General features: G+C 38.1%; 1 protein-coding gene across 1 annotated transcript in view; it reads right to left on the reverse strand.

Moving 5' to 3' along the window:
* The window catches only part of ppm1h (protein phosphatase, Mg2+/Mn2+ dependent, 1H), a 53,724-nt gene extending 47,335 nt beyond the window's left edge, over positions 1-6,389 (reverse strand). Inside the window, exon 1 of the mRNA XM_084734697.1 lies at positions 5,630-6,389. Coding sequence (XP_084590823.1) covers positions 5,630-5,862 — 233 coding nt within the window. The 5' untranslated portion in view covers positions 5,863-6,389. The remainder of the gene's footprint in view (positions 1-5,629) is intronic.
* Positions 6,390-17,596: the final 11,207 nt, after the last annotated feature.

Below are 17,596 nucleotides of genomic sequence, written 5' to 3' on the forward strand. Positions count from 1 at the left end.
TCTATTTTGTACAGTCATAAAGCTGTATGTACATTTACTGTATGTAGGAAATATGAAAATATGTCACCACCAAGTCTTCAGATGCACTACGACCTGGCTCTTCATCTTATCGGAGAGATCAATGGTATCTGACCCTGTTAACCCTCCCACATGGATCTGTGTGGAGCTCATCATCTCATATGGTCTCAGGTTTTTTTTTTCCTCCATTGACAGTCAGATTTCACTACAACAAAGCCTTCTGGTCAGCCAGCTGTTGACAAATCCCCAGTATGGTTCAGTCCTGGCTGATGCGATGCCAAGCTGGTGCACGCACACACGCACACACATACACTCACATCTGCAGCCTCACATCTATTCATGAAGTAGGACTGTTCGAATGATCCTGTAGAGCTATACATCCCATTTAAGTATGTTGGCTTTAATAACCTAAGGCACAGAATCCTTAGTCAACTAATTGTCTAATATCAATCATAAATTTGAAATAATTACGATAAAAAGTGAAATGCACAATTAGCAAATGAAATTCAGGATTATCGTTTCAACTAAATTTATGCGACCCACTTTAGAACATATATATGAGTGGGTGATGGTTTCACAGAAGCCAATTATCGTTCTTTCTTTTCCATCTTGAGATTAAAAATTCTTCATGGCAGATTAGTAGGAGGAAGCATAGAGGAGGGCGTGTGTGAGAATCACACAATTTAAAAGGATCTTTTCGTTCTATAATAAGCAGAGACCATATGGATTTCTTTTACCACTGAAAACTATATTCATTAAAGAGTTGGTCATTCAACCAAATTTTCTCTGGTTCCAGCTTCACAATGTATATGTGAGAATTTGCTGCTTTGACCGAAGTGGGCGTTGATCAAACAAAACAAGTGATCTGAAGACATCATCTCGAGCTCTGGGCAGATGTGTCACAACTTTCTAATATGTTTTGTTTCAAAGTCTTTGAATAGAAAAATTAAACAGAGTAACTGATACTGAAAAGTACTGCTCATTGCAGACCTGATCGAACTGCAACGATTAATCAATTGATCAATTGTCAACTACTAAATTAATTACAAACTACTCTGATAATTGATTAATCATTTAAAGTAATTTTTTAAGAAATGTCTGAATTCACTGATTTCAGCTTCTCAAAATTTAATATTTTCCAGTTAATTTACTCCTCTATAACACTAAATTGAATATTTTGGATTCTAGAGAAAACAAAACATTTGAGGATGTTATCTTGGGCTTTGGAAAACAGTGATCAACATTTTTAACCATTTTCTGATATTTCATGAACCAAACAACTAATCGGATAATCTGGAAAATTATTAACAGATTACTCGATAATGAAAATAATTCTTAGTTGCAGCCCTAATATCTCTCTTTGCTGTGTTACTCTTCCCTGTGTTATTCTTGTAAACAAAGAAGAACAAACTGCCTGAGGGAGTGAGACAGAGCTGGTCAGTTGTGTCGAGCCTTGGCTGACTTAAGATGACACATTTGCACGTCTAAATCGGGCTGCCAGCAGGGCGGCTGAAGTAGAAACATTAGCTGCAAGGAGATAGGAGGCGTTTCTGCACACAGTGTTCTTACTGAATGTCTAACATCATCGATAAAACAATTAAGCTTGAGGAAATAAGCACTCTATCATAACAGTCCATCAGCAGCGTGAAGATAAGACTTTATATTGAGAGGAAAAACAGAAAAAACAAACTGTTCTTTGTGAATTTCAGAATTCAGGGCAGTAAATTGCCGTGTCGACCACTGTGTGCTTACGATTGCCTTGAGGACTGAATTGTGACCTCTGAAGTTATGAAACAACCTCACTAACCACCACATCACCTGGATACTTAATGTGGGATTGCATGAGTAGAAGTGATTGTGACTCTGTGCTCTCGGGCGTTAGACAATATTTTTTGAGTCAAAGGTACATGTAAACCATGTAAAATAAAAAGTCAACTGGTTTTGTTTGTTTAGTGCAGGTCTTGTTTTAGCCTGAGGATGTGCACAGCATCCTGCTCTTACCCAGCATGCAAATGAATCTATTATTTCCCTGTCCGGTTTGTTTTTTGTGATTACTCAAAATATTTCACCAAATCTGCATTTCTCATGTTCTGCCTTTTGTTTTGCACTTGCACTCCCATTAAACGGCACAGTTTATCAAATCGATGTAAGAACTTAGCTTTTCAGGAGTCAAGCTGCTGCACTAAATGCTGTTTATAGCACTTCCTTTTAAATTTACAACACAGCCGGTTCATTACAGCCCTGGAAGGAGGATGCAGGAGGCCGTTAAATGGATTCTGTACATGCTCAGACATAAGATGTGATATCAATAATACAACAGATGATCTCAGGTCCGGTTGCGATGCCAGTCTCAGATGTCAAGTAGACGGAGGATAACTTTTAGTGTTTGACAAGGCAAACACTGAAAGAGCAAATACTGCAAACCTGCCTTTCTACAGGTGATTGCTGTGCGTTTCATGTCATATAAAAGGACATGGTCAGATTTTTTCTGAAATATTAACAAATTACTATTCATATAAGACTATGCACACAACATGGCACTGAAAGTGGTAAACGTGGTAAACATGGTAAGTGTTTGTGAGAGCTTTTTCTGCCTCTCCTCGCACATATTTAGGGGAGAGCAGGGACAAAAGTACAGACAGGGCGGTTACAACACCTCTTCTCTTGTAACACAAAAGTCAGTAAGATGCTGTGAAGTCCACAGGATAAGATCTGCCCCATCAGAGCAGAGTTTTACTTGGAAAGTAAAAAACACAAAGCAGAGGTGTTTTTTTGTTGACAAAGAAGATGGTAAATGTATATCATCAGTTAGACGTATCCATAGGTTAAGACTCAGTGAATGTTTGATTTATCATGCTAGTCTTTCTCTGGTGCTGGCCGGGGTAAAGTTGACAGAGACAGACGGTCTTACTTACGGTGTTACTTTTGTCTAAAGAAATATCTTTACTTGTTATATTGGCAGGGAATGCCGACACGGACAGCACCGGTCCACATGTGTGCTCGGCTGTTTATGTCCATTAAAGGCGATGATGCACTAAGTTAGGTTTGATGCATAGGACCGAAATATTAAGTTCCAACCAGTACTTTCGTCTGACACCTGTGATTTTTTAGTCTCAACAGGGAAGGGCAAGAGTAACCATGTGCAGTGTTAATTTCCAGTCTGATTGCGTCCATTTCATTTATTAAAGATTCTAAAAATGGTTGGCATTGGTAGAGGACGTGTATGTTGTTCACAATGAAGTATGGTAACTCTATATCAGTGGTGCCCAACCCTGGTCCTCAGGGACCCCTGTCCTGCATGTTTTAGATGTTTCCCTGCTCCAACACACCTGATTCAAATGATCAGCTGATCATCAAGCCTCTGCAGAAGCCTGACAACAGCCTGATCATTTGAATCAGGTGTGTTGGAGCAGGGAAACATCTAAAACATGAGGACCAGGGTTGGGCACCACTGCTCTATATGAATGCATATCTATGTGAAGACAAAAATAGATTTAAGTTACACTTTCAGCCTTGCTCTCCCCTACCAATGAAAAAAAACACCCAGTTTTGAGGGTACAGGTTACTATGAAAAAGCACTACAGTGTGATCTTCTGTCTTACAGTGAGTCTGCACCAATCCTAAGCTTTCAGTGACCTCATCATAACCTACTTTATGGTATTTTTTCCATCTACTACATCACCTCAGTAATAAATCATCACTATATATCCATAGAGGTTAGAACATACAAAACACAACATAAGATATGATATGAATAATACAACAGGTGATCTGAGGTCTGGTTGTGATACCAGTCTCACCTGTCAAGTAGAAAGAGGATGACTTTTAGTGTTTCACAACACTGAATGAGGAAATATTCAAAACCTGCTATTCTACAAGTGATTGCTGTAATGATCCATGTGACATAAAGTCCATCTAATCCAGGTGTTGTGATAGATTTTGCATATTGTTTTATTGTGATATGGCATGAGTGTTGTTTTTTCCTAGTTTTAAAGGCTGCATGCAGTAAAGTGACGCATTTTTCTGAACTTTGTCTATTTGCCTTTGCCCACTTAATCATTATATCCAGATAACTGATGATTATTTATCAAAAAATCTCATTAGGTTAATATTGTGTGAAACCACCAACGGTCATCCCTACAGTATTGCTGCAGTATCGAGGTATTTGGTCAAAAATATTGTGATATCTACTCATTTTATCACCTTAGCTGTTAGCACCCCTCATTGTACACAACAGTAGGCTGTTAGAAACAACCTACATGATCAGTGATAGGTTTTTCAGCTATATCGCCCCAGACCTACGCTGTTTGGTCCATAAAATGGTGAAAAATGTTGATCACTGTTTCCCAAAGCCCAAGATGACGTCCTCACACATCTTGTTTTGTCCACAATTCAAAGATATTAATTTTACTGCATAAAAACACAGAAACCAGAAAATATTCAGACTTGAGAAGCCGGAATCAGAGAAATTTGATTTTTTTTTTCTTTAAAAAAAGACAAAATAATCAATCGAGTTGTCAAGTATGATTATAAGTTGATTAATCTATTAGTTGTTATTATATATCTGTGAGAGCTTTCCTGCCTTTGCTCACATAAGTACCACTAAAATATGTCAGTGCTATGTAAAAATACAACCTAGTTTTGAGGGTGCAGTTTACTATGAAAAAAAAAAAACCTGAGTGTGATCTCTTATCTTGCAGTGAGTCTGCACAGAGCTCACAGTGACCTTATAATAACCCACTTTGTGGTATTTTTCTAGGGCTGCAACTAAAGATTATGTTCATTTTCTAGATTAACCAGTTAGTTATTTGGTCCAGAAAATATCAAAACATTATGAAATATATTGATTTTATCTGTTTCCCAGAGCCCAAGGTGACGTCCTCTAATCGTCCTGGGTTTTTCTTGTCCACAATCCAGAGGTATTCAGTTTACTGTCAAAGAGGACTAAAGAAACTAGACAATATCTGCATTAAGAAGTTGTAATGGGAGAATTTTGACTTTTTTATCGATTCAAACTGATTAATCGATTATTGAAACAGTTGGTGATTAATTAAATAGTTGACTACTGATCGATTCATTGTTGCAGCTCTAAAAACATGTCAGTGCTATTTAAAATAAACCCCAGTTTTGAGGGTGCAGTTTTACTGCTGATCTCTGGATTGTGTTTTAAAAATCCATTTGCCTTCAGTGTGATCTTTTATCTTACAGTGAGTCTGCACTAATAGTGAGCTCACAGTGACCTTATTATAACCTACTTTTTGGCATTTCTCTATCTAACACGCCACCACAGTAATAAGCATCACTATATATCCATAGAGGCAAGATTATAGCGACCTTATCTGTGTGATAAATATATGTTTATGTCCTGTGGTGTTGGCCTCCCATTGGGAAACTGTGATACTGTATCTCTGCAGGAATACATGCAGCTGCACCTTAACCTCCTAATTTAATATCCACATGAAACCTGCCACAATAATAACAATGATAAAGGCGGCTGGCGGTTGTGTTTACGCCTGGCTGGGTGCACTCAGTGGTCCAGAAGGACGCGCTCACTTCCAGAGGATGCTGTGTGCGCTGTGCAAGAAAAGATGGACGCATACAGGTTACTCACTCTGCGTAGCCGGTGGACCACGGCAGCCGCTTGGTCTCCTTCAGGATGAGGATCGGTCTCGCTATGTGATCCGCCGAGCACTCGATCTCGTCGGGCGACAGTCCCAGGAACTCCGGTCTGCTGTACGGGAATTTGAGCGGCAGATCCGAGCCGCCGGGATGGTCACCGTTGGAGCCACCAGCCATCATACCTCCCATAAAATTGGCCACCGCCGATTTCACACGCGTGAGCATGGTCCCGCAGCAGCGTGGCTCCAGCAGGCGATGCGATTGCGTGAGCAGCTTCCCCCCGCCCGTCAGGACAGATCCCCGCACGGAGACGCAGTTTCGCGGCGTGAAAGACAGACGCACAGCGGCCGTGAAGACTCATTCAGCTCAGCTCGGCTCTCCTCTCGGTGAACGCGGAAATAAAAGACACACACACACACACACACACAGAGAGAGAGAGGCAGGGAGCGCTGCACGCTAGTCATGTGACAAACCGGTTGCTGCTGGTGGATTTAGACTCATTGGCATCTCAGTGAGCAGCTTACTGTTGACAGTGCTGGAGGTCAAAGGTGCGTAATCCTGGAGTGACGATCACCTCCTGGGCAAGGTGCAGCACAGAGCTGGGTACTGTCAGCAGAGGGCTGAGCCATGTAGGCCCTCACTGACACACAAACACACTTTTACACGACACACAAACACACTGAAATAATTACCACAGTGAGCATATTCTTTCTTAATCACATTTGCAATTTACATTTAGACTAATATGTTTAACTGGACATGACACTGGTTTTACCTGGTCTCACATGCCCCACTGCTGTACATGAACAGAATAATTTTAACTGCAAAACAAGCCATTTTTTTCTCTTTTCTTCTGATATTATTAAACGTAAAAAGAAAAAGAAGAAAAGGGGGGGGAAGAAAATTATTTGTTAGAATTGTAAAAAGTTAATGTCCAAGTCAGACTAGGGATCAATCAAAAAATTTGCAATGCCTGCACCGTGGCTTCGATATTGGTTCCTTTTCTACATACCAAATCCATTTCAACAAAAGGATCATTACAATCCTAATTCCAAAAACACTGGGATGTAAAAGGTAAATAAAAATGCAACAAATTCAAAAACTTTTTAATCTATATTCAGTTGAATACAGTACAGTTTAATGTTCAAACTCATTAACTTTTTATTTTTTGTAAATATGCTGTCATTCTGAATGTGATTCCTGCGGCATGTTCCAGAAAAGTTGGGACAGGGTCATGTTTACCACTTTGTTACGTCACCTTTTCTTTTAACAACACTCAGTAAGCATTTGGGAACTGAGACTGACACTAACTGTTGAAGTTTTGAAAGTGAAATTCCCAGTCCTTCTTGCTTGATATACGACTTCAGCTGCTCAACAGTCTGTGGTCTCTGTTGTCATATTTTGTGCCTCATAAAGCACCAAGTCTGGACTGCTGGCTGGTCAGTCTGGTACCTGAACTCTTGGGATTTCCTTGCTGAAATAAGCCGGGACATCTCTGAAAAATATGATGTCTGGATGGCAGCATATGTTGCTCCAAAACCTGTATGTACCTTTCAGCATTAAAGGAGCCTTCATGGGTGTGACAGTTACCCATGATGCCATGGGCACTGACACACCCCCATACCATCACAAATGCTAGCTTTTGAAGTTAGTGCTGGTAAGAATCTGGACAATCCTTTTCCTCTTTAGGCTGGAGGTCATGAAGTCAATGATTTCCAAAAACAATTTTAAATGTGGACTCATCAAGCGACTGGACACTTTTCCACTTTGTGCCAGTCTGTCTCAGATGAGCTCAGGCTCAGAGAAGTCTGCAGCGTTTCTGGATGTTTTTAATAAGTGGCCTTCTCTTTGCATGACAGGGTCTTGTAGGTGCAGCAACAAACTGTGTTCACTGACAACAGTTCTCCCTAAGTGTTCCCAGGTCCATGTAGTAGTTTTTATACAATTATGCGGGTTTTTAATACAATGATGCCCGATGGGTCAAAGGTCACTGATATTCAATGTTGGTTTTCGGCCTTGACCCTTATGTGAGATTTCTCTGGATTTTCTGAATCTTTTAATGACATTATGGATTGTCGACAGCGAAACCCCTAATCTCCCTGCAGGTTTGTGTTGAGAAATGTTCTTAAACTGTTGGACTGTTTTCCCATATAGTTTTTTACAAAACCATCCATGCTTGTAAATGACTAAGCCTTTCAAAAGTGCCTTTTTATTTCCAAATTATGATGCTATCACTTGTTTGGTCAGTGAATGTTCCAAGCAGGTGTTTTTTCCACAATTTCCCAATCTTTTGTTGCCCTTGTCCTAACTTCTGGGATGTGATGCAGGCATTCAGAATGAGTGTTTATCAGTTTCAACATTAAATATTGTGTCTTAAATATTGGATTTGGGGTTGTATAAATAAGAAGGACCTCAGGAGAGTTTTGACTCACAAACAATCCATGTTGTGTAAAAAAAACAATATCAGCATCAATCACAGATATATAGCATATGAAAAACCCCTGCATGTATTGTGTCCATCCAAGCCACAGGCTGTTCACCCTCCTGCCATCTGACAAGAGATACAGAAGTATCTGTTGCTGTACCACCAGGCTACAGAGCAGCTTCTACACTGGTACAGGCTGTGAGACTGCTTAATTCATCCTCTGCACTCCACCTTGTAAAGTAGTTTTATTTTTATTTCTGTCACTTATCATTTACTCACCCAATCTCCTGTATATATTTTTTGGCATAATGTTTATTTTTCCTTTGAGTAGCAAAAAAAGGAACTGCAACTTAACTTATACAACCTGTGTTGTAAAATGATGAATAAATCTGCCTTAAATCTTTTTGTAGCCACATTTTACAGCTGTACAAACAGAAGTAATGCATATTTCTTCTGGAGCAAACTTCAAAACACGTTATCAGTTCAAGGTTCATCATGTGTAGATGCTATTCCCACAAAACTTGGAAAAGTCATCCAAGAATTAAGCTGATCAAACGATGCTGAGTATGTTTTTGGATCTGTTAAGAGGTCTCAGTGTCTCCAGGCTGCCAAACAGAACATAAGGATCAGGCATTATAACAGCTGGATCTAATCCTAATTCTGTTGACCGTCACAACCCCTGTTCACTCTACTAAAACGATTCTTCAGTTCTTAATAAAGCAACTTGTTTGTCCTCTTAAGACGGAATAAAACAAAAGGAACACACACACCTTAAAACCAAACAAAGGAAGACAGTGTGAGTGCAGACAGCTGACCTGGACTTGCTCTTTGTACCTGATAAAGCATCCGATGTAATTAAGAGGAGTGGACAACCAAGACTAATTGATAAGAAACCAAATAAGCAATTAATGCAAGAAGTCTAATCTGAGTCACATTAGGAATAATGATAATAACTAAGTGAGGTAAATAATACTCATAAATTAATTAATGTGAAACCACTTACATGGGACAAACTAAAATAAATAAAATTATAATCAGTCAAATCATGGAAAAAATATAAGAATATATAAGTGTGCATGTTTTCAAAGAGATCTGAGACATTATACTGTTTGGCGAAGTCTCGTTTCCTCAAACTGAGTTCACTGTACAGTTTCAAACTGACACTACAAAAACAAATTGTGCTCTGTAATTAATTTAGCACACAGAAATCAGCCTTTTTCCGAGATGACAAACAATAAATCAGTTAAAGAAATTTGTGCATACATAACACACATCCAGTTTTATGGAATATCACATGTCACTTTCCGTTGTTGCTTTGGTGTTTGTGTTGTTTCAAATTCTGCTTTCAGTTTATTCTGGCCAGTGTGTCAGTGTGCATCTGATTGGCTGGGCGTTCAGCCAACCCACCAGGATGTGTGTGTCTAGACATTATGAACTTACGAGAAGTAAACCTCACAAAATCATCTGTTATACAATCCCACAGGCTGCAGAACAGCCAACCCACAGAAGGCCAGACTCACAGGCTTCTTTCTGTTCGCAGACCAATGGCAGTGTAGGATGAAGATTAAAATCATGACAGGCTGAGAATGACGTTTGAAAAAAAAACACTCTACTTACAATGATAGAAGAAAACTGTCACATATTGGCAGCGTTAGACTCATCTGGGAATTGATTCAAATCCATTCGGTCCAAAGGTTCACTGGGAAATGTTACCATTTGGACCGAGTTTGCTTCTATCAACAAGTCTTAAGTCAAATTTTGCTTGAGTTAACTGAGAGTTGGCAGACATCTGATCAGCCTTCAAAAAGAAGTGCGCATGTTTAGCATCATAATCACAATAATTACTAATGCTGATGACATGCTATTTATATCTCTAAGCATAATGTTTATAAAGCTTTACATGTACTTTTATTCATAAGCTCTACTCTTTATCACGCTTTGTACCTAGGCCTATCATTTTTAACGCACATGCCTACTAGTAATTCTATTTGAGAAATACTTTTTTTTCTCATTTGTCTATTCAGAAGTTCCATTTTCAAATCAGTTCCCACACAAGCCTAAACTGAAAGTGTTTGGCCAAAAAGATACCTTTTGTTTGCAAAACTTCCATAACTCATAACACGTAACAAAAGCAAATACTTCCATCAAACAACACAACTTGTGGTCAAATTAATATATTCTTTTAATCAGTCATTTCAGGCAGTGAGCTTGTGATATTTGCTAATATTTGTCATAGGTATATATTATGTGTCCAAAAAAGGCAAGTAAGAATATAACAGCATCTTTTCTCCAACGATGATTCTTATTAGAGATAGCAAACCCTGCTGCACACGAACTTTTTACTCTTTTATGAGATGAGATGCCCTGTTGAAATACTGGAAGAGAAAAGACGGTTTCCCTTATTCATTTAGTAAGTCTCAAGTCAAGAATGGCCAGATTAACTTATTTGGTTGCCACAGTGCAAAAGTTTGTTGCCACTACTGGACCCCGACCCACTGGACACCATTATACTCGATTAATACTTCATGGTAATTATTTGATTAAACATAAATTTAATTAGTTAAGTGGACCATTTGAGCACAACACAAAACACACACATACACATTTATTTATCATCTGCAAAATACATTTCACATATTTGTAACATTTTGAACAAATTTCACCTGTAAATGCCACATGTAAAATGTCTCAAATCAAACTGCACCTGTAAACTCAGGTTACATTTTTGTGAAAATAATGACAAAAGTACACCGTGAACATGTTAATTTTCTCAAGTGAAATATCTGAAAATCTACTGTGCCTCATGTCAATTCCTAAACCACATTCTAATAGGTGATTTTCCCACCTGTGTATGTGATAAACATGTGAAATGTGCTTTTTTCCTAAGTCTTGAAGTTGACTGTTTCTGACGGTGCACAGCATGGTACTCTCTGAAGATGATAGCAGCACACTGATATACACCAACGCACAGTTGCATTATTTTCAATCGTTAAAAGTTTACATGCCCATTAAAACTGTGAGCTCACTCATTATACAGAACGTCTCCAGAGAAAATTAATGAACTCCAGTGGAAGTGGAGTTGCCAAACTGGCAGACTATATCCAATCAATAATTCATGAGTTTGCCAGGAAAGAGCTCTACTGACCTAATTACACACAACGAGACAGTCTGTGAGCTGGAATACAGGAGATGGTAGTCTACCTTCGGCAGGATATGTGATCATCCATGGTTAGTAAATGTATGAGACCCTGGTCTATTCTATACTACAGAAATATAGCAGGCTGATAAATCTGCAGAGATTTTACATATGTTCTGGTGAGGTGGTAAACTATGTACAGTACATGCAGTGTGTCTTTTAATGTGGGCCCTTATCAAACATGCTGAGGTGACTGGATTGTGCTGCAGGTGCCAGCTGTGGAAAATTTAGTTTTTCTCACTGTGCACCTGCAATCTGGAATAACATGCAGAAACAATCTAAAGCTTACCTCTTTTTTTTTTAACCTTCAGGCATTTTAAATATTTAATTTCGCCATATTTCACTTCCAGATGTTCTTTTTTTTATTGGATTAATTTACTTAAAATTTTAGTTGTTCTAATTTCTTCTTAAGATTTTTATTATTTTGTGTTTTATTGTTTTTAAATTTTATTTATAAGATTTTTATATGTGTTTTGTCTCAGAGTGTTTGTTGGTCTCTTAATGTATTTCTGAGTTGAAATAAAATGAAGGTTGAATGAATAGATGCTAACGGATCCTAAATAAAACCTAGTGATGTTAAGCATGTATCTGTGCAATATTGACCTAACAATACAGTATTTTTGTTCAATAATTCAACTGTACATGTTTTTTTTTAACATACTTCTTGTTTCTGTTTGCTATTTTCTTATCATTTCTCTATGCTTATATATATTTCTAACTGTAACATAACCCAATTTCTCTCCAATAGTTGGTATATTCTCTAGATACACTGTGTGGCCAGAAGTATGTGGACGGGGGTGTACTTTAATTCTGGGGCTGCTTCCAGGGAGAATATTTCATGCTAACACCTTTGTAGTTTGGACAGGCCCCGATCCTGTTTCAGCATTAAAATTTCTCCTTGCAAAAGTCCATGGAGATGAGATGTTTTTTGTATTCCATTTTGATGCACAGAGCCTCAACCCTATTAAACGTCTCTGAAATGAATTAAAGTAGGCTACTGCGAGCAAGGCCTTATCACCCGTACCCGACCTCACTGATGCTCAAGAGTTCCAAAGTCTTGTGAAAAACCTTTCCAGGAAATAAAGGTTGTTGTAGCAACAGATAAAGGCACATGGATATGAAATGAGATGGTTATCAGTCACATGTAGGTGTAATGCCTCAGTCCACATACTTTGCATAAATTCGGCCATGTACTGTACTTCTGTTGGAGACAGAGCCATGCTGTTCGCAAGGCTAAAAATTACATCAGATGAAAACCAAAACGAACTGTTATGTAAGACATCTCTGTAAAATAAAACCAAATCATTAAAGGGTCACCTTTCCTTTGAGAGATGCATTATGTAATAAATACCTGAAAAAGAGATCTTATACTGAAAAACAATCCAGGTTTACAGTGTCACAGAGAGCCCTCTATTTATCTTTCTGACTTTAAGCAAACTTTCCGGTTTGTTCTCAGATTTGTGTCAGCAATCTTGGCTCCACTCAAATGTTTTTGTGTCTTTAGATCGTGATGTTTTTATTGTTGTGTTGACAGTGAATAAGTAGGCGTGGATCAGTCAGTATACATGAAGCTTTAATTGTGGCTCCCGTTCTTTTCTCCGTTTTGTTGTGCTATAAATGCAGTATGTCGTCATGGCTTCTGAGACCTTCCCCTGGCAGATTACATAATTACACACTGCAAATGGTAAACTAGTATCTCCTGCTGTTCTTCTGAATGCCATTGTAAGGTGTTTCTATTATTTGTCCACTCCCTGCACACCATCTTCCTATAAGCCTCGATACTGTGTGTGTGTGTGTGTGTGTGTGTGTGTGTGTGTGTGTGTGTGTGTGTGTGTGTGTGTGTGTGTGTGTGTGTGATTAGTAGTAGTAGTACTGATTTCTCTCCCAATGTATAAATGTGCTGTGTCTGCTGTTCAATTATTGCTATTATGGTTATTATTGTCATTGCTAATGTTGTTGTTACTATTGTTATTATTACTATATTGATTATATAGATGATTATATATATTATATATTATTAAATATGGATGTGAGATTAAGAAATGTATGATTTTATCATTTAAACTATAATAGCTTACTTACCCTTTATTTGCGACCACATACAGTATGAGAGTGCATAACTATATTTGCACATTACCACGCTTTGCAAGCTGTGGCCTGCTGGCTAATCCACCCTTGAAACTGAATCACTCTTTTCTATGCTCTAACATTGGGAGGTAGGTCACAACAGGAATTAAATTGTGGAAGCAGGAACAGCTTTGTTATCATATATCAGTGTACTTGGAAATTAGGAGTCAACAACAAAATCAGGCAGTTTCTCTAATCTCATGCACATCTTGACATACTTGTAGTTTATGCAGTAGGAAATAGGCTCTTCTCCTTTCATTCTAAAATATTGGACATTATATGGCAAGACTGAAAGCTGTGTACTATTTAAACACTCGTTGAGATTTTTGGTAAATCTTGTTAATTTTACACTAGACCTAGATATTGGGCAAACCCATATTTGTATGTGCATATTACAGTTAACTAAACTAAACTAAAAACTGGAGTGTGATACAAGATTTTAGTGAAAATGAAAAAAAAAATTGACTTTATTTAAAAAAAAAGAAAATTAAATGAAACAAGGCTGTGTATGCAAACTAACTACATTAAAATAAAAATATACATGAAATGTCTTTAGTTTTAGTCTTTGTCAAATTTGTCAACACAACAAACAATAAGAGGCATTGATGCATATATTGAGGGATGATTGTGAATCTAAATCTAATGGTAAATGTAATTAAAACTAAATATATACAATAACCACTAAACTGACACTAGCAAACCCACCCTGGGAACTAAGTGAAACTAAACTGAATTGAAAACAAAAATTTCAACAAAGATAGATAAAATAAAAACAAATGAAAAGAAAAAAAAAACCCATACATAATAGCTTTAGTCTGAGTGAGTTGGTCACAGTGATTATTTGATCAGGTTTTGTGGGTAGATTGTTGTTTTAATGTTTGACCAGCAGATGTCATCAGCGTACTGAGAATCTTTCAGAGGAAACCTCACATGACCGCTGTTCTTAAAACACTTGGCATGACTTGTGTGGTGTGTGTGTGTGTGTGTGTGTGTGTGTGGTGTGTGTGTGTGTATGTGTGTTGCCTTAAGTACACGCATGTACAAGAATGCACATGGGTCTGCATTGGATACATGTGCTGTCAATGTTTCTGAAGTTGCAACATCACACTGGTCACACATCACCAGCGGGGTCGGTGTTGGTAACTGTGCGTGAACGTGTGTGATTTATGTGCGTGGATGAGCCCAGATTCCATTCCCATCTGGCCCATCAGAGGGTTAAGATGGGGGTGGTCAGATGCTCTGGCCATTTGTCTTTGTTACTGCCTTCCCCAGTACGTGGTAGAAAACACAAAGTTTGTGTGTTGCCAGAGGGAAAACAGGATACATATGTTGTTGACGAGGTTATGCATGTATGTGTTGTTTTTGGAGAGAACTTCCACCAGTCACACAAGCTCTGGTCTTATATCATTTTTTATTACTGGAAAGCCCAAAAGATAAGATATCTGCGGTGTAAAATTGCATTATATATAAATGTAAAATATACACACACACGAGGATACAATATAAATTATGTTATGTTTGCTCCTGCTCTTAAAAATATTATTGGTCTTACTGTTGTTGACATTGTGAAGAAATTCTTTTGCTATCTGATTTATAAAACCATGTGCCTTTTCTGACTTTCACTGCTTCACTGCTGGTTTTGCAATTCAGATAAAATGTAATTCGTAAAAGAGCAGCACCACACCACCGCCTGCCTCATCAAAAACAATGGCTAAAACACATAAAAAAAGTGTGTTTTTGTGCCAATTATTGTCCTAATACAGAAAAAATAATGTGTTTGTATATTTTATTGTGCTAGTCGTACAATTAAAGATAATGAGCCACTATAGAAAAGCGCCAAGTGAAAGAAAATTACAAATATATGAAATTAGTGAGTGTTTTATGGAAATTTTTTGCCGCAGAGGTGCATAACAATGTGGTAGAAAACCGTAGTTTAGCCTTTTAGTCTTAACAGTAAAATTAGAGCAGGAGATAACTAAAAGCAATCTTTCAGGACAGTTGTGGGGAACTTATCTTTTAGTGTGATGGTATCATTCAAAGATGCACTCTCATACTCGTAAGATAATATTGGGTTTACAGTTTTAAGCATTTTCAAGTAGTATTATTGTTTGCGCCACTGTAGCAAAGACAACTGGATCATTTTTGGGAAGAAATCATCAACACAACTCTGGAAATAAGAGAGCAGAAAGAAGCATGTTCACTGAAGAGGTAGATTGAAATTGTCACACTTTTACACTGAATGCTATAATAATGTGCAATCGGGTGGAGGGGGGAGTAATGTTAGAAGAAAACAGGATAAAAAGCATGAGTATGATAATAAACATCAGTTTCCTATGACAAATTATGCCAGGTGGCAATTAAAAGCAAGACTTATAAGGAACCAGTCTAAATGAGAGTGGTGCCATTATTTTATCCCATGAAACAATAATTCATATTAATTTCTAATATACAACCAATAAACTGTTTTCTTGTGTTATTCATTATTTGAAAGAGCGCCTGTTCCCCTTTGACCATTTTGGTGTCTTTATATACCTGACTGGCACAAATCTCTACAGTCTTAACTGAATACTGATCAGGAAAAACACTCCATAGTGTTGTAAATGGAGAGTTGGAACAATGTTGGAACACTAATGGAGCATAAATTTTAACTTGTATAATGGAACAGAAAATCAGCATTTAGTTAAACCTTTTGAATTTTGATGAACTTCAAGCAGGCACTAATAGATCCTTCATTAAAAACACTCAGCTAATGTAGACAACAAAATGGTGGCATTTAAAGTGCCCTATACTGAAGGCCTTTACTGTGAATGCAGTTTGTTTTAACACGCAAAAATGTACTACCTGATGCTGACTATAAAATGTAAAGTGTGCTATACATTAACATAATTAAATCATAACAGCTTCATGACATTGGGATGAATTAGATCGCCACAAAACTGGAAACCACATGACCCACTGGCCTATGTTTGATAGTGCAAAGTCATATTTCTTTCTGTCACACAGCAGGAAGTGGGCTGTTTCTCCACCCCAAATTATGTTGTTGGTCAAATTGCACACACTCGTGGGTAGCAGATCTATGCACTGGAGTTCATGCCATTGTCATGTTCATTTTCAGTTGGAAAGGGGTTCTGTTAAAACGCTGATGGTGAAAACCTAACATATACACTGGCACTGATTGCAGTGTGCATGGAATAATACATGACTTTCTTAAATATTGGCATCAGCCATTGAAAAACCCATTTAGGTAGACTACTGCAACATTCACCATTAGTCATGTATTTAGAGATCCAATGACCCAGCTGGTCCCTCTTAACGTCTGACTGAATATTTTACCCTTGGATTGGAAATTATTTATTAATGGATAAAAAGCAACATGCAACAACATACCAGTTAATCAGCATGCTTCCAACTGCCGTTCTCTTACTGTGAGGTCAGGTTTTGAAGAAGTTTGTCAACGCTGTTTTGAAATAACACAGGACAGAATTGACTAAGATCCAGTCAGTTGTTTTGGTTATTAAAAGAAACAGTATGTACAGGACATTGACTGTTCTGTTCTCACTGGGCACATCACAGTGTAGCTTTGGACTTGACATTCAGCCACACCACCCTGTTCACTGCCTAACACAGCCTACAGATGAGAAGTCCTGATAACATCTCAGAGAAGACATTTCTCGGAAGGCAACAGCTTGCCTCCTTCAGATGCTGGATTATGCAGCATTACCCGGGCAAGAAGGCATTTAAAGCAACACCTCATCTCTCTGCACTAGTGACAGTGCTGTGCACAAATATGGCTTTCATAATTAGTGAAGGTCAGTTTCTCCCTGACCTGTGGGCATGAGCAGTGACAACTATTACAGCGACGCTTCATTAATCATTGTCCACTGAGGCAATTTAACCTGCTATTGGTTTCTAAGCAACAACTCCGCTGTGAAGGCATCACGTGCCACTCATATTTTGGTGGTTGTGGTGTGTGTTTTTGTGTGTGAGTGTCAGTCACTTGTATAACAAATAATAAAAGCTTGACATCTTTGTGTTTATAATACATAGCAGTATATTCTGTATTAGGTATATCTTGCAACAAATATGTTACCTATGGGTATTACACATGTTTTGCGTTTGTCTTGTGTATCCAGGTATAATAACATACAGAGGCTGCACGATGGACCAGATTACCTGTCCGTGGCCTCTTATCTCACCTCCCAGGCTCTGCC

The sequence above is a fragment of the Lutjanus erythropterus genome, chromosome 13, assembly GCF_056507025.1.
Source record: "Lutjanus erythropterus isolate fLutEry1 chromosome 13, fLutEry1.hap2, whole genome shotgun sequence".
Lineage (NCBI taxonomy): Eukaryota > Metazoa > Chordata > Actinopteri > Lutjaniformes > Lutjanidae > Lutjanus > Lutjanus erythropterus.